Below are 17274 nucleotides of genomic sequence, written 5' to 3' on the forward strand. Positions count from 1 at the left end.
CAGTGACCCAGGAATGCAGCAGCTGGAGGGCATCCAGCTGGCACCCGGAGCCCTGGCACCCTGAGCCCTGGCACCAGCTCCCTCCTGCTGCAGGGCTGGGCAGGGCCTGCTGGAGGCTGGGGAGGGTGCCCTGCACCCACACACTGCCCTGGGCACCGTCTGCTGCCACCAGCTGCTGGCCTCTGGGCACCTCTGCAGGGCACTGCAGCCTCTTTGCAGGCCAGGTCCCGAGCGAGGGTTGCAGAGGGAGAGGGCAGGAGATGCCCTCCTGCTCCTAGGAAGTCTGCACCCCTGCCCCAGGCAGCGTGGCCCTGCAGGGGTCAATGTGCCCTCAGAGCCCCACTGCCCCCCAGGGCCTGCCCCACTGCTGCACCCCTGCAGGAAAGGCCAAACCACCCAGCAGGAGGGAGGAAGCTTCGGCTCCTGAGCTGCCCCTGGGCTGGGAAGCGCCCAGGGGACTCTGCAGGCTCCCAGCTGACCACGGGGGGGAGGGAGGCAGCCCCTGGAGACCTGCAGGGAGCAGAGGAGGAGAGCAGGGAACCCAAACTCTGCTGGCAGAGCTCAGCTGCAGTGGCTCAGAGAGGAAGAGGATGGAGCTGGAGCAGCCATGTGGGGCTGCAGGGAGTGGGAGGGGTGGTAGGCTTGGCCTGGGGGTCTGCAGCTCCCCATGGAGCCCCCAGGAGCTTTTGCCTTGCCCTGGAGATGGCCAGAAGGGGCCAAGCAGAGCTCACAGGATCCCAGAGCTGGCAGGGCTGGAAGGGACCCCAAGGCTCAGCCAGTCCCAGCCCCCTGCCATGGGCAGGGACACCTCACACCACAGCAGGCTGCTCACAGCCACCTCCAGCCTGGCTGCAAACACCTCCAGGCAGGAGGCTTCCACCACCTCCCTGGGCAACCTGTGCCAGGCTCTCACCACCCTCCTGGGGAACAACTTCTTCCTCACAGCCAATCTCAATCTCCCCACTTCTAGTTCTGCTCCATCCCCCCCAGTCCTGTCCCTCTCTGGCACCTGAGCAGTCCCTCCCCAGCCTTCCTGTAGCCCCCTGCAGGCACTGGGAGGCCACACTGAGCTCTCCCCTCCAGCCTGCACAACCCCAACTCTGAGCCTGTCCTCACAGGAGAGTGCCTGGGGCAGAGGCTGCACCCACAGGCTGCTGGGGGCCAGCCTTTGCTGGGGGGGTCTGGGGGGTGTGGAGCCCCCTCAACCAGCTGGACCTCAGCCCACCCCTGCCTGCCCCCAGCCCACCCTGCTGCTGACCTGCAGCCCAGGGGAGGCCCCAGCTCACCACAGCTGGCCCAGAGGCTTGGGGACACCCTGGCACAGCCAGCCCTGCCCTGCTGCTCTGCCTTCAGCAGCAGCTCTGGATCCAGGCTCCTGCAGGGTCTGCTGGGGAGCAGCAGCTGGCCCTCAGCCTGGGGACCCTCAGCAGCTTTCCCTGCCAGGCCAGGAGACCCTCTGAGGCCTGCCAGGAGCTGCCCTGCTTCAGCACCAGTCTGCTGCAGGAGGCCTTCCCTGCCTCAGTGCCCATGGCAGAGGAGGCTGAAGGAGCAGCAAGGGGCTGAGAGCAGCAGCCTGGCTGCAAGGAGTCCCCTGCCATGCATGGAGAAACCATGGAGCCCCAGACTGGCCTGGGAGGGAAGGAACCTTCCAGGTTCATCCAGTCCAAGCCCCTGCAGCCAGCAGGGACATCCCCAGCCAGAGCAGGCTGCTCACAGCCCCAAGCAACCTGCCCTGGGCTGGTGCCAGGCTTGGGGCAGCTCCCAGCTCTCTGGGCAGCCTGGGCCAGGCTCTCCCCACCCTCAGTGCCAAACATTTCTCTCCCCTCTGGATCTGCCTCTTGGAGCCCAAACCATCCCCCCTTGGCCTGTCCCATCAGGCCCTGCTCTAGACTCTGTCCCCAGCTTCCTGTTCAGCCCTTGAGGCACTGCAAGGCCACCAGGAGGTCTCCTGGAGCCTTCCCCAGGCTGCACAACCCCAACCCTCTCAGCCTGGCCTCAGCAGAGGGCCTCCAGCCCTGCAGGTCCCTGGCTGTGCTGAGGGCTCCAGGGCTGCCCCAGCAGAGCAGAGCAGAGGGGCAGCATCCCCTCCCTCACAGCCTGAGCACAGGGGAAGCCCAGCCTGGAGAGGTGCCCAGCTCCCCCCAGGAGGTGCTGAGGAGGGCTCAGGGCAGGGACCCTCTGCAGGGCACAGAGGTCTGAAGGGGCAGCAGCCCCCCGAGGGCAGCACCCCGAGGCCATGGCTGCCCACAGCCCTGCAGGTGACTCCAAGCTGCTTCTCCCTCTGACTGGGGCCTGCAGAGGTGCTGAGGCTCCATCCCTGGGGGCATTCAGGGTCAGACTGGAGGTGGCCCTGGGCAGCCTCTGCAGCTGGAGGTGTTGCTGCTGCCTGCAAGGTGACCCTGGAGGGTCCCTCTCAGCCTCTGGGACTTTGTGACTTTCTGCCCCAGCCCAGCTGCAGCCTCCCCCCTGGGAGCTCCTCTCCTCCCCACAAGCCCCCAGGGCTCCTGGAGCTGTGGCTCACAGAGGTGGAGCTGCCCTGGGCTGCTGCCCAGCCCCTGAGGGGCACAGGGCTGCAGGAGCTGCTTCCTGCCCAGGCTCTTGGCCGCTGCTGCTAATTGCCAGGCAGCCCCTGGGTGCTGGGCAGGGGCTGGCAGCTGCTGGGGCAGGCAGGAGCCAGGCTGCAGGGCAGGCAGAGGATGTGGCAGCTCCTGGAGCTCACTCTGGGAGCTTCCCTCTTCCTGCAGAGGGGAGGGGAGGATGTGCTGGGAGACCTCAGGCCCCTGGCTCCAGCTCTGCTCCTCCTGGGTCAGCTTTGGTGCCAGTGTGACACCAGGGCAAAGCTCACTGTGGCTGAGCAGGGCCTGGGCACAGCTGAGGGCTGTGGCAGTGGTGCCACAGGAGGCTGCAGGGGCCCCAGGGCTGAGCTCTCCCCTCGGGTGTGCCCAGGCTCCTGCTGTGCCCACACCCTAGGCTCACAGATTAAGCTCCACACATAAAAGCTGCTCCACTGCACCCAGGAGCCTTGCACCTAACCCTTGGCCCTGCCAGGCCATGCCCAGAGCAGGCAGTGCCAGCAGGCAGTGCCCAGCCCTGCAGGCTTGGGCTTGGCATTTTTGTTCTGCTCCTGGACTTTGACTCCCACAGCAGCTTGCCCAGGGGCACAGTGCCCAGGGGGGGTTGGAAGCTCTCCAGAGGAGACTCCACAACCTCTCTGGGCAGCCTGCTCCAGGCCTCCAGCACCCTCACAACAAACTACTTTCTCCTCCTCTCCATCTGGCATCTCCTGGCTGCCAATCTGTGCCCCTTGCCCCTTGGCCTGGCCCTGGGCACCACTCAGCAGAGTCTGGCCCCAGCCTCCTGCCCCCCACAGCTCCTTCAGCTCTTGCTGAGCATTGCTCAGCTGCCCTCTGGGGCTGCTCTTGTGCAGGCTCTCAGCCCCAGGGCTCTCAGCCTTTGCTGCTGCCAGAGCTGCTCCAGGCCCCTCAGCAGCTTCCCAGCCTGCCCTGGACTCTCCCCAGCACTTCCCAGGCTCTGCAACTGGGGAGCCCAGAGCTGGAGCCAGGAGTGCAGCTGTGGGCTCCCCAGGGCAGGGCAGAGGGCAGCAGAGCCTCCCTTGCCCTGCTGCCCACACTCTCCTCCATGCCCCCCAGGACACCACTGAGGCCTTCTTGGCCCCCAGGGCACACTGCTGGCTCCTGGGCACCTTCTTGTCCCCCAGCCCTCCCAGCTCCTTCTCCTGGAGCTGCTTCCCAGCAGGTTCCCCCTCAGCTGTGCTGCTGCAGGAGGTTGTTGCTCCCCAGGGGCAGGACCCTGCCCTTGCCCTGCTTGACCCTCCTGAGGTTCCTCTGCCCCAGCTCTGCAGCCTGGCCTGGGCTCCCTGGGCCCCAGCACAGCCTGGGGGTTGTCTCTTCTCAGTCCCCCACAGCCCAGCTGCCACAAGCCTTGCACTCTTTAGGCCCAGTCCCCCCCCCCCAGGGGGGCAGAGCTGCCCAGGAGGAAGCTGCCAGTCCCAGAGGGCTGTGCTGCAGCAGCCTGGAACCCTCCTGGCTGAGCCCTGGCTGGGCTCCATCCGGCCTCAGAGCTCTCAGCTCAGCCCCAGACCCTGCTGGGCTCTGCTCAAAGCAGGTTTAGCTCAGCCCTAGAGGGACTGAAGTGCAGCCAGGTTTCAAAGGGAAGCATCAGCAGAAGCCCCCCCAGAGCAGATGGAAGCCCCCAGACTGGTTGGTGAAGTCCATTTATTGCCCACACATCAAACCCAACCCCAAAGCAAGAGCAGAATTTGGATCCTTCAAAGCATTTCCCTGCAGCAGGACCCAAAGCCCTCCCTGGCCATGGGGGGGGCCCAAGTGGTGCCACCCACCTGGAACCCCCCCAGGAGGTGTCCCATGGCTCAGTGACTGCCCCAAGGCCTCAGGAGGTGCCTGGCAAGGAGATCTTGGGGGCACTCCCCTGGTGTAGCCCAGTGCCAGCCCTGCTGCTCCCCAAGCCCTGCACCTGCTGGGCACTGAGCTCTGCCAGAGCCATGCCCAGCCTGAGGGCACCACAGCCCCAGGGAGAGGTCAGGGATGTCTTCATGGGCTGAGGAGCCAGCCTGCTCCAACCCCCCAGGGACCATGGGGTGAGGAACCAGCCTGCTCCAGCCCCCAGGGACCATGGGGTGAGGAACCAGCCTGCTCCAACCCCCAGGGACCATGGGGTGAGGAACCAGCCTGCTCCAACCCCCCAGGGACCATGGGGTGAGGAACCAGCCTGCTCCAACCCCCCAGGGACCATGGGGTGAGGAACCAGCCTGCTCCAGCCCCCCAGGGACCATGGGGTGAGGAACCAGCCTGCTCCAGCCCCCAGGGACCATGGGGTGAGGAACCAGCCTGCTCCAGCCCCCAGGGACCATGGGGTGAGGAACCAGCCTGCTCCAGCCCCCCAGGATCCCAGGGACCATGGGGTGAGGAACCAGCCTGCTCCAACCCCCAGGGACCATGGGGTGAGGAACCAGCCTGCTCCAGCCCCCAGGGACCATGGGGTGAGGAACCAGCCTGCTCCATCCCCCCAGGGACCATGGGGTGAGGAACCAGCCTGCTCCAGCCCCCCAGGGACCATGGGGTGAGGAACCAGCCTGCTCCAGCCCCCAGGGACCATGGGGTGAGGAACCAGCCTGCTCCAGCCCCCCCCCAAGGCTGCTCCTGCCCTCAGCCTGCTGCTGGCACCCCAGGGGTGGTTTTCAGCCCAGCTCAGAGTGAGAGGTTCAGAGCAAGACAGAGGAGCAGGAAGGTGCTGGAGCCAACCCCAAACCCTTCCTGAATCATTCTTCAGTCACAGCCAACCCAGGAGAGCATCAGGAACACTCCAAAGCAAGCCTTGAGCAGGCAGCTCAGAGGCAGAGGACCCTTCACAGCCTGGGAGCAGGGGGGGGGGGAGGTGGTGTTGCTGTTATCACCTTCCCCAAACCCCAACCTCCACCTCCCACCCCCAAACCCTGTCCCCCCCTCCCCCCCAGCAGCCTCAGGCTGCTCCTGAGGGAGCTGCAGCCCCTCTCCAGGGCACCTCTCCCCCAGGGGTTACCTTCTCAGCCCTGTTTGCCATCCCCTCCCTCCTCCTGGCCCTGCTCTCCCAAGCAGCTCCTTGGCAGCACTCTGCTCTGCAGGGCACCTGGGAAGTGACTTAAAGCCAAGGGTGGAAGTTTTCCTCCCCCCTGCTCCTTGGCTTTGCTTCAAGGCCAAGAAATTAACTTCACCAAAGAGGCTTTTCCTCAGGTGGGGAAGGAACCAGCAGGAGGAACAACCTCCCAGCTGCAGCTTTCACCTCCAGAGCAGGCAAGGTCTCTGCCCTGTTCCCACACCACAGTCTCCAGCAGCTCCCTGAGCATTCCCAGCCTCAGGAGGGCTGGAAGGAGGCCTCAGCCCCTGGGCTGCCCTGGCTGGGGCTGCAGGGTTGGGCTCCTCCCTGAGCACACACTGGGGTCACCCCTGCAGGGCCAGAGAGAGCTCAGGGCATGGCTGCAGCCCCCTGAAGGGCTCCAGGAGCCTCCCAGCCACACAAGCAGGAGGCAGGCAGGCACTGCACAGCCTCCTCACAACCATCCTGATCCCAGCAAACCTCCCTGGGGCCATAAACCCCAACCCCCCCCCCCCAGCTCCACCTCAGCAGCCAAAGCCTGCTGCTTGCTGGAGCACCTCCAGCTGTGCCTGGGAGGCCATCACCCAGCTTGAGGAGCTCCACCAAAGGGCCCAAGTGCCCCAGGGGCACTCCCAGCCACACCAAACTCCTGCTGGGCAGGCTGGCAGTGCCATGGGGTGCAGGGTGAGGCTGTGCTGGTGCTGCCAGGAAGACATTGCTGAGAGGGAGGGGGGGGGAGACACTGCAAGGGGCTGCCCAGGGAGGCTGGGGATGGCCTCCCCCTGGAGGAGTTCAAGGCCAGGCTGGAGGAGGCCTTGAGCAGCCTGGGCTGGTGGGAGGTGTCCCTGGCAGTGGGGCTGGAACTTGGTTGGACTTTGACTCCAGTGCAAGCCACCTGATGACTCTGTGTCAGGGGCCCAGGAGGTGACCTGCTGGTGACTCAGGGGCAGGCAGGAGGAAGCCTGCAGGGCCCTGCCCTGGCCAGAGGCAGTGCTGAGGACTGTGCAGCCCAGGGGCCAGCAGCTCCTCCCCTCCCAGGAGGCAGCAGTGTGGCACAGCTCCAGCCAGAGGCAGCCATGGTGAGCTCTACACCCTGCAGGGCCTCAGCTCTGGAGGAGGAGGCCTGGAGAGCTGCAAGCTTCCCTCACCCCAACCACCTCAGGGTCAGCCAAGCACTTCCCTGTCAGCCAAGGATGCTTTGCAAGGGGGAGGAAATTGCTCCTCCCCTGCTACAACCCCAACAAGAGCTCTGGCAGGAAGCTTCCTGAGCCTGCCCTGCCCACAGCCTCCAACAGCCCAGGGCTGAGCCTGGCCATGGCAGGGAAGAGCTGTGGGCAGGAACAGCCTGGGGGGGGGAGGCTGGAGCTGCAAACCAAGGGCCAAGATGGGGCTGAGAGAGAGGGTCTGGGCCAGAGGGGGCAGAGTCCCTGGGGGACTGCCTCAGGTGCAGTCAGTGGTGCTCCCCAGAAGCAGGCAGAGGACAACCTCTGTGCCCAGGCAGGAGCAGGAAGGCAGCTGTGAGGCAGGGGGAGGGCTCCAGTGGCTCATTTCTCAGGCAGATTTTCTCTCAGCCCCCTCAAGAGGAGGGCTGAGTACAGCAGAAGGCAAATCCAACTCCATTTGGACACAGCAGTTCTGGCAGGGCCTGCTGGCCCACAGGCTGCAGGCCAAGGGCCTGAGGAGGACACAAACTCAGCTGGGAGAGGAGAAAGGTGCTGGGAGAAGTGCAAGGCCCAAGGGTGCCAAGGTGCAGTGGTGCCAGTCTAGAAGCAGCTCCCCTCTGCCTGAAGGCCAAGGAGCAGCACAGCCACAGCTGGCAGCAGCACAGCACAGCTGGCAGCAGCACAGCCACAGCTGGCAGCAGCACAGCACAGCTGGCAGCAGCACAGCCACAGCTGGCAGCAGCACAGCCACAGCTGGCAGCAGCACAGCCACAGCTGGCAGCAGCACAGGGCCCTGCTCCATGCAGCTGGAGGCCAACCAACAGCCCACTGGAGATCCAAGGTGGGAACCTAGAGCTGGGGAGGCACAAGAGAAAGGGTTCAGAGAGCTGGGAGCTCAGCCTTGCTTCCTTGCTCTGGCAGCCTGGGAGGGAGCTGAGGAGAGAGCTGGGGGTGCCCCAGCAGCCTTCAAACCCAACCCCCAACCACATAAAGCAGGCCTGGCTGCTCTCCTGTGCCTCAGGGGCACCTCAGGGAGCTCCTGAGCAAGGAACAACCTCCACAATGCTCCCTGCAGAGGGAAGCTTGAACAGAAATGGTGCCTGTGGTAGGACAGTGCTCTCCCAGGCAGGAAACCCCTTCCCCAGGCAGCAAAACCCTCTCCCAGGCACTCAGGGGGCTGCAAGGGGCAAAGGAGGGCACTGCCCACAGCACCCTGTGCCCTGCAGAGCTGCCAAGGCCAAGCAGCAGCTTACCTGCAGCTCTCTCCCCAGCTGCCAAAAGGGACTGACACTTGCACTGGCACAGCCCCTCCCCAGCTGCTGCCAACCTGCTGCCAGGCACAGACTCAGCTCTGGGTGACTGATTTCCATCCCTTGCCTCCCCTGCCCAGTGCAGGCAGCAACTACAGGCACTGGTGGCCCCAAGGGCAGCAGGGCAAGAATGCCTGCAGGGGAGGAAGGATGGGCACAGTCCCCAGACCCAACCCTTCCCCTGCCAGCAAAGCCCAGCTGGGGTCTGGGACCTGCAGCAGCCCAGCCTGGGACCTGCAGCAGCCCAGCCTGGGACCCTCCTGGGCCAGCCCTGCCCAATTCTGCTGCTGCTGCTCTCTGCCCACCCTGCTCTGACACCCACAGTGGAGGCTTGCTAAGGAATCTGCTCCCCAGCAGCAGCACAGGGTGGGCCCAGTGCCCCTCTGCATCCCCAGTGGGCAGCACAGCCCTGGCTGGGGCTGCTCTCCCCTCACCTTCTGGTCCAGCCTCTGGTAGTCACCGGCCTTGGGCCTCCGGCTGCTCCTGGACCTCTTCCCCTCCAGAGCGAAGGCAATGATCTGTGGGGGGAGGGGAGAGGGCAGCAGGGGCACACCATGGAACCCAGCCTGGGGGGTGGGGAGGGACCTCTGGAGCTCCCCCAGCCCAAGCCCTGCTCCAGCAGGGCACCCACAGCAGCTTGCCCAGGGGCACAGTGCCCAGGGGGGGTTGGAAGCTCTCCAGAGGAGACTCCACAACCTCTCTGGGCAGCCTGCTCCAGGCCTCCAGCACCCTCACACCAAACTACTTTCTCCTCCTGCTCAGATCCAACCTCCTGCCTGCCACTTTGTGCCCCTTGGCCTGTCCCTGGGCACCACTCAGCAGAGCCTGCCCCCAGCCTCCTGCCCCCCACAGCTCCTTCAGCTCTTGCTGAGCATTGCTCAGCTGCCCTCTGGGGCTGCTCTTCTGCAGGCTCTCAGCCCCAGGGCTCTCAGCCTTTGCTGCTGCCAGAGCTGCTCCAGGCCCCTCAGCAGCTTCCCAGCCTGCCCTGGACTCTCCCCAGCACTTCCCAGGCTCTGCAACTGGGGAGCCCAGAGCTGGAGCCAGGAGTGCAGCTGTGGGCTCCCCAGGGCAGGGCAGAGGGCAGCAGAGCCTCCCTTGCCCTGCTGCCCACACTCTCCTCCCTGCAGGCTCGCAAGCAGAACTCCTGCTGTGCCATCATGTGACAGGAGCCTCTGCAGCTCCACACCACCTCTGCACCTCCCCCAGGCCTCCTCCCTTCAGCCCTCCCCCAGGACAGGACCTGGAAGCCCAGGGGGGGTCGCCAGGCCTGGGCTGGCTCAGTGCCAAGGCCTCGGGGGATGACTTTCTCCTCTCCGCGCTTTGCCGAGGCCTGGGGCTGGCTCCCAGGGGTGGGGGCGGCACCAGAGCCCCCTCCTCCCTTTTCTGAGGGTGGCTCAGACCCCGGGGTGCCCAGCTGTGTGCCCACCCTGCCTTGACAACACTACAGGCAGTGCCTCGTGCCTGGCAGTGCCAGGGTTGGGGAGAGGAGCTCGGGGGGGGGGAAGCTTTTATGAGACTGATCCTGGGGTGGGGGAGAGGGCTGGGAAGGGAGGCAGAGGGCACTGCCTTCAGCTGGGGGCCACTCACTGCTGGCTGCCTGCCTCCCTGGGCAGCTCTGCCCCGGGCTGCCCCTCAGGCCTGGGGCTGGGGAAGGGGCCAGGGGGGCGATGTGAAGGGGGTCACCTCTGGGCCCTTGTGCAGTGCTGGGATGGGATGAGAAGCCCATGGGCCCCATGTGGCTCTGGAGGGGGCAGTCTGCAGGGGGAAGGAAGCAGGGCCCAGGGCAGGGCCGGCTCTGGGCTGCTGCTCACCTTGCGCTTGTTGTGGTAGGCGACGTAGAGCGCGGCCACCACCAGGGCAGTGCTCACCAGGTAGGCAAAGAAGTGGCTGCTCTCTGACTGCCCCCTGGCACCAGGGAAGCTCTTCTCCCTCTGCTGGGTCCAGGAGGCATCACCACCATCCTTAGCCTCACCCTCATCGAGGCTTTCTTCATCCTCCAAGATGCTGCTGTCATCAGCTGCAGAGGCGTTTGGGTTGTCCTGGCTGGCATCATCGCCGCCCTGGTTGGCACCGTCACTGCCTTGGGTGGCACCCTCACTGCCCTGCTGGGTGGCACCCTCACTGCCCTGCTGGGTGGCACCCTCACTGCCCTGCTGGGTGGCACCATCCCTGCCCTGCTGGGTGGCACCCTCACTGCCCTGCTGGGTGGCACCCTCACTGCCCTGCTGGGTGGCACCATCATCCCTGCCCTGCTGGGTGGCACCATCATCCCTGCCCTGCTGGTTGGCACCATCATTGCTGTCCTGCTGGTTGGCACTATCATTGCTGTCCTGCTGGTTGGCACCATCACTGCCCTTGTTGGCACCATCATTGCTGCCCTGGTTGCCACCATCATTGCTGCCCTGGTTGCCACCATCACTGCCCTTGTTGGCACCATCACTGCTGCCCTGGTTGCCACCATCACTGCTGCCCTGGTGGTTGTCACCATCACTGCCCTGGTTGCCACCATCACTGCCCTGGTTGCCACCATCACTGCCCTTGTTGTCACCATCACTGCCCTGGTTGTCACCATCACTGCCCTGGTTGTCACCATTATTGCTGCCCTGGTGGTTGGCATCATCACTGCCACCAGCTCCATTGCCAGCTGACCTCTGGCTGTTGCTGTCCTGTTCCTTGTCGTGGCTGCCCTGGCTCTTGGTCTTGTCCTGGTTTGTGCTGGTGCTGCCTGGGTTGTTCTCCTTGCCCTCCTCACCCTGCTTGCTGCTGCCACTGCCTCCATTGCTGCTGCCACTGCCTCCATTGCTGCTGCCACTGCCTCCATTGCTGCTGCCACTGTTCTGGCTGGTGGTCTGAGTGCTGCTGCCCCTGTTTTGGCCATGCTCCTTCTCACTGGTGCCATCCTGCTGGTTGTGGTTGTTCTCAGTGTCACTGTGGCCATCGCTATTCTGGACACCCTGGCCAGTGCCACCCTGGCCAGTGCCACCCTGGCCATTGCCATTCTGGTTGCCTTGGCTGCCACCTGCGCCGCTGTCTCGAGGCTCCTGCCCCGTGTGCCCGCCTGTCCCAGTCACACCTGTGCTGCCCTGGCTGGTGTCTGCCACCTCTCCATTCTGCTTGCTCTTTTCAGCTGGATTTGACTCAGACTGGGCCACTTGCTGCCCTGTCTTTGCATCTGCCTGGGCAGCCCCTCCAGCTGCCTGGGAGCCATGTTGTGAAGGCAGCTTGGATCCCCCTGGGGCTATTGGAGAGTGCTCGGCTGCTGTCTGCCCCGGCACCTCTGCAAGCAGAGAGAGGTCACAGTCACTGCCTGCCCCCACGGCTGGCTGAGCAGCCAGCAGGGCTGGCCGAGGCAGCTCCCCTGAGGCAGCTGTCGAAAGAGGAAGGAAACTGCCCTGCAAGTGGGGGAGGGCAGACCCAAGGGGTGACAAGTGCCCCAGGGGAGCCCCTGGCCCCTCTGCAGGATGCCCCCAGCTCAACGGCAGAATCACAGAACCGTTTAGATTAGAACGAACCCTGAAGCTCATCCAGCCCAACCTTTAACCCAGCACTGCCAGCTCACCACCAACCCACAGCACCGACACATCCCCAGGACTCTGAAACCCCTTCGGGGGTGGGGACTCCACCACCGCCCTGGGCAGCCTGTTCTGGGGCTTGACAACCCTCTTGGGGAATAAACCCTTCCCAACCTCCAACCTAAACCTCCCCTGGGGCACCCTGAGGTCCTGCTCCTTGTTCCCGGGGAGAAGAGACCGAGCCAAGGCCTGCCAACCCAGCGCCCGTGTCAGACCCAGCACAGCCCGAGCGCTGTCCCGGCTACACCGCTGCCCTGCCCGGCACTACCGAGCCCTCAGCCTCCCGGGTCGCGCTCAGCCGCCCCCGGCCGCAGCGCTGCCCGCCCCGGGCCCTGCTCTTACCTCGTCTGACTCTGAACACCGCAGGCAGCTTCTGGTTCTGCCGCGAGGGGACGACGCAAAGCGCTGAGAGCAGCAGCAGGAGGAGCCGCAGCAGCAGCATGGCTGCAGCACCACCACCACCGCCCGCTTCCGCCTCAGCGTCCGCTTCCGCCTCAGCGCCCGCTTCCGCCTCAGCGTCCGCTTCCGCCTCAGCGCCCGCTTCCGGCTCGGCTGCGCCGCTTCCGGCTCGGCTGTGCCGCTTCCGGCTCGGCTGCGCCGCTTCCGGCTCGGCTGCGCCGCTTCCGGCTCGGCTGAGGTCACTTCCGGGAGCAGATATCGCGGGAGCGGCCGGGCGCGAGGCGCGGCTGGGGGAGGGCGGGGAGGGGGCGGGGAAGGAGACGGAAGGGGCGTGGCCAAAGGGGTGCTGCGTGATTGACATGCGATGCTGGGTGGGGTTATGCAAATTAGGGTGGGTCCGCATGGGCTGATGGGAGCGCGCTGGTGGGAAGTGCGCTCCGGAGCGCCCCCTGCCAGGGCAGCTGGCAGGGCTGGGAGCAGCCTCAGGAGGTGCCACCGGCGCCGCCACCGGCACCCCGCAGCCGCCACCGGCCCTCTGCAGCACAACATCTGGGGAGGACCTCCTGGGAAGCAGCTCCAGGGAGAAGGAGCTGGGAGTGCTGGGGGACAAGAAGGTGCCCAGGTGCCAGCAATGTGCCCTGGTGGCCAAGAGCACTCCAGAGGTGTCCTGGGGGGGTAGGAAGAACAGCGTTGGCAGCAGGGCAAGGGAGGCTGCCCTGCCCCTCCACTTTGCCTTACCAGAGCCAGAGTCCTGGCTTCAGTTCTGGACAGTGGGCAGTAAGTTGTCCATGAGACACCTCGGGGGGGTGTTGGTTGAGGCCAGGTGGAGAGGAGCCAGCAGAGTGCCCCCATGGCCCAGGCAGCCACCAACAGCCTGGCCTGGGAGCTGTAGAGAGCAGCGAGGTCTCCCCTCAGCCTCCTCGTCTCCAGGCTCAACCCCCCCAGCTCCCTCAGCTGCTCTCCAGACCCTTCCCCAGCCCTCTTGCCCTTCTCTGGCCCTGCTCCAGCCCTCGAAGTCCTTCTGGCAGTGAGGAGCTTCTTTAGGTTTAAACTTCACGGAGGCACAGATTGCAGTGGGTTGGAAGAGATCCTCCCAGGGCGTCTTGTCCACCCCCTTGCACTCAGCAGGGACATCTCCAGCTGGATCAGGCTGCCCAGGGCCACATCCACTCTGATCCTGAATGTCTGCAGGGATGTGTGCTCAACCACATCCCTGGGCAGCCTGTGCCAGGCTCTCCCCACCCTCACTCTCCACAACTTCTTCCTCATCTCCAGGCTCAGTCTCCCCTCTCCCAGCCCAATGCTACTGTCCCTCAGCCTGTCCCTCCCAGCCCTTGTCCAGAGTCCCTCCCCAGCTTCCCCTGCAGCCTCTTCAGGTACTGGAAGGCTGCTCTGAGCTCTCCCTGGAGCCTTCTCTTCTCCAGGCTGAACAGCCCCAACTCTCCCAGCCTGTCCCCACAGCAGAGCTTCTCCAGCCTCTGATCATCTTGGTGGCCTCCTCTGGACCTTCTCCAGCAGCTCCAGGTCCTTCTTGTGCTGGGGGTCCCAGAGCTGGAGGCAGAGCAGAGGGGCAGAATCCCCTGGCCATGGACTTTGGTTGGTTTCCCAGTCTGGAACTGTCTCTTCTCATTAACTCTTATGGGATGTCCCCTTCTGGGGCCAGCTCTTTCTGAAGTGGCCAAGAGCAAGCTGGACACCCAAGCCTGGCCTTGAATTTAGCCCCAGGCAGCTTTTGTCACCGGAGGGCTGCTGCCAGCCCTGCTCTTGGAGGTGATGAAGTCCTCACCTTGTCAGAAGCTCCATCCCACACCACTCCCCTGAGGGCTTCATGTGGTCAGGAGAAGAGATCCAAAGGAGAAACAATTAGCAAATGGAAGAGCTTAATGATGCTAATTAAAATGGATTAAGTGCAGCCTCTGCTTCCCCAGCAGCTGCCTGGGCAGAGCCCGGGGTCCACCCTGCCGGGGAGCAGCACACCAGGACATCTGCTCTGTCCTCTCCTCAAAGAGCAGGCTGGAGGAGACCTTGGCTTCATTTGCTGCTGCTGCTCGTTGGTGGAGCCCCTAATTAGCTCCATCTCTGCAGGAGCCCCCTGGGACCTCATTAGGCTTTTCAATTAATGAATAGGCTGAGCTGCTGGGGGGGGGGGAGGGGTGGGCTGGGAGGGGGGGCGGGGTGGGCAGGGGGCCCTTGGATGGAGATGGCTGCGGCACAGCCAGCGGCTGGAGGTGGCAGGAGAAAGCCCACGGCCAGAAGGGAGAGGGGAAAGGACCAAGCTGGCTCCCAGAGGCTCCAAGCTCTCCCTTAACCTTGCTCTTGAGGAGGTCTTAACCAGATGCCAGCTCCTGGCAATAATCAACCCCCCCCTGGCCCCCTGACAGTTCAGGGCTGGCACCATCCAGAACTGGCACCTCTGAAACGTTCATGGGTGGATGGAAAGGGTTGGGTTGGAAGGGAGCTCAGAGCTCAGCCAGCTCCAAGCCCCTGCCATGGGCAGGGACACCTCCCACCAGCACAGGCTGCTCAAGGCCTCATCCAGCCTGGCCCTGAGCACCTCCAGGGAGGAGGCAGCCACAGCCTCCCTGGGCAGCCTGTGCCAGGCTCTCCCCAGCCTCACTCTCAACAATCTCTTCCTCATCTCCAGTCTCAGTCTCCCCTCTCCCAGCTCAAAGCCACTGTCCCTCAGCCTGGCACTCCCAGCCCTTGTCCAGAGTCCCTCCCCAGATCCCCTGGAGCCCTTCAGGTACTGGAAGGCTGATCTGAGCTCTCCCTGGAGCCTTCTCCTCTCCAGGCTGAACAGCCCCAACTCTCCCAGCCTGGCCCCACAGCAGAGCTTCTCCAGCCTCTGATCATCTTGGTGGCCTCCTCTGGACCCTCTCCAGCAGCTCCAGGTCCTTGTGCTGGGGGCACCCCACGTGGCTCTCCTGGGCCAGCCAAGCCCCACTGCAGCTCCCAGGTCTGAGGGGAAGTTAAACACTGAGAAATCTCATCCAAGAAAGGAGAGGGCTGCCAGAGCCCAGACTGTACTCTTCTGCCACAAAAGCCAACCCCAGAGGATTCCCTGTGTGGAAGAACCTCCCACAGGGCAAAGGAAAGCTGCTAAGAAATCAGTTTTGGATTGATACTGAGACATTTCCATCCAGTCCATGACCCCCAGCATGGTGCAGATGGGAAGGGACCTCTGGAGCTCCCCCAGCCCAAGCCCTGCTCCAGCAGGGCTCCCACAGCAGCTTGCCCAGGGGCACAGTGCCCAGGGGGGGTTGGAAGCTCTCCAGAGGAGACTCCACAACCTCTCTGGGCAGCCTGCTCCAGGCCTCCAGCACCCTCACACCAAACTGCTTTCTCCTCCTGCTCAGATCCAACCTCCTGGCTGCCACTTTGTGCCCCTTGGCCTGTCCCTGGGCACTACTCAGCAGAGCCTGGCCCCAGCCTCCTGCCCCCCACAGCTCCTTCAGCTCTTGCTGAGCATTGCTCAGCTGCCCTCTGGGGCTGCTCTTGTGCAGGCTCTCAGCCCCAGGGCTCTCAGCCTTTGCTGCTGCCAGAGCTGCTCCAGGCCCCTCAGCAGCATCCCAGCCTGCCCTGGACTCTCCCCAGCACTTCCCAGGCTCTGCAACTGGGGAGCCCAGAGCTGGAGCCAGGAGTGCAGCTGTGGGCTCCCCAGGGCAGGGCAGAGGGCAGCAGAGCCTCCCTTGCCCTGCTGCCCACACTCTCCTCCCTGCAGGCTCGCAAGCAGAACTCCTGCTGTGCCATCATGTGACAGGAGCCTCTGCGGCTCCACACCACCTCTGCACCTCCCCCAGGCCTCCTCCCTTCAGCCCTCCCCCAGGACAGGACCTGGAAGCCCAGGGGGGGTCGCCAGGCCTGGGCTGGCTCAGTGCCAAGGCCTCGGGGGATGACTTTCTCCTCTCCGCGCTTTGCCGAGGCCTGGGGCTGGCTCCCAGGGGTGGGGGGCGGCACCAGAGCCCCCTCCTCCCTTTTCTGAGGGTGGCTCAGACCCCGGGGTGCCCAGCTGTGTGCCCACCCTCCCCAGGCAAGAGCACAGGGCAGGAGGGTTTCTGCACCTCACCCTCTGCCTGCTGCTCTGCAGCACGGACCTGGTCCTGCCCTGCCCTCCAGGACGTCTTTGGTGGCCTCCTGCTTCTCCTCCTGCAGGATAATCCTGGGGCAGCTCAGCTGAGCAGCCCTGGGCAGGCAGCAGGACAGATGTGCCCTGTCTGCATGGGAAACTGCAGAGCCAGACAAAGGAAGGTTCTGCTGCTGAGCTCCAACATCTGTCCGAAGCTGTCTGGCCTGGGTTCAAGCCCTCAGCTCCTCTGACAGCTCTCTCCATGCTTTAACTTCCCATGAAATCAAACCCAGAGCTCTCTTTGGCCACAGCCTTCTCCCTGCCCCCCCTAAAAAAAAGCCACCCTTGGCCTCTTGTCACACCCTGCATGCTGGGGGTGATGCTCCCTGATCCTCTCCACCCTGGGCCTGGCACCTCCATGCCCTGCTGCCAGGATGCCATTCCTTAGAGCCTGGTGGCAGCCCCCCCCAGGGGCTGCTGTGGAGGAGCCAGCCCCAGCCTCAGCTCTTCCAAGCACAGAATCACAGAGTGGCAGAAGGCCACAGAAGGGCTGCAGGAGAGGCTCCAGAGGAGGCCACCAGGATGCCCTGAGGCTGGAGAACCTCTCCTGTGGGGAGCTGAGAGATCCTCTCCTCCAACCTGCCCCCATGCCCAGGGACACCACTCAGCTGGACTCAGCTGCTCAGAGCCTCTTCCAGCCTGGCCTTGAGCACCTGCAGGGAGGAGGCAGCCACAGCCTCCCTGGGCAGCCTGGGCCAGAGCTTCACTGCCCTGGGACTGAAGAGCTTCTTCCCAAGCTCCTGGCTGACCTCCATGGTCACAGCATCAGAGGCACAGAGTCCCAGGCTCAGAATCCCAGCACCAACCAGGCTGGCAGAGACCTCTGGGCTCCCCAAGTCCCAGCTCTGCCCCCTCCCCCCCCATCAATCAGCTGAACCATGGCACCCAGGGCCTCCTCCAGACCCTTCTGAAGCCCCTCCAGGGCCAGGGACTCCACCACCTCCCCGGGCAGCACATTCCAGTGGCCAGTCTGTGCCTGGGAAGAATTTCTTCCTCCCATCAGCCTGAGCCTCCCCTGGGGCAGCCTGAGGCTGTGCCCTCTGGCCCTGGTACCTGGGAGAAGAGCCCAGCCCCCACCTGGCTACAGCCTC

At 64.6% G+C, this 17274-nt stretch overlaps 1 protein-coding gene across 1 annotated transcript; it reads right to left on the reverse strand.

The window, feature by feature from the left end:
- Positions 1–7429: 7429 nt before the first annotated feature.
- On the reverse strand, positions 7430–12460 carry TGOLN2 (trans-golgi network protein 2). The gene is made up of 6 exons (XM_054174924.1): positions 12121–12460; positions 12001–12063; positions 10977–11363; positions 9898–10166; positions 8521–8604; positions 7430–7631 (listed from the first exon to the last, which is right to left on the reverse strand). Exons 1-6 carry the CDS (start codon positions 12458–12460, stop codon positions 7626–7628), a joined length of 1149 nt encoding a protein of 382 aa, XP_054030899.1. The 3' UTR covers positions 7430–7625.
- Between the last annotated feature and the right edge of the window lie 4814 nt (positions 12461–17274).

Source organism: Dryobates pubescens, chromosome 31 (assembly GCF_014839835.1).
Source record: "Dryobates pubescens isolate bDryPub1 chromosome 31, bDryPub1.pri, whole genome shotgun sequence".
NCBI classification, from domain to species: Eukaryota; Metazoa; Chordata; class Aves; order Piciformes; family Picidae; genus Dryobates; species Dryobates pubescens.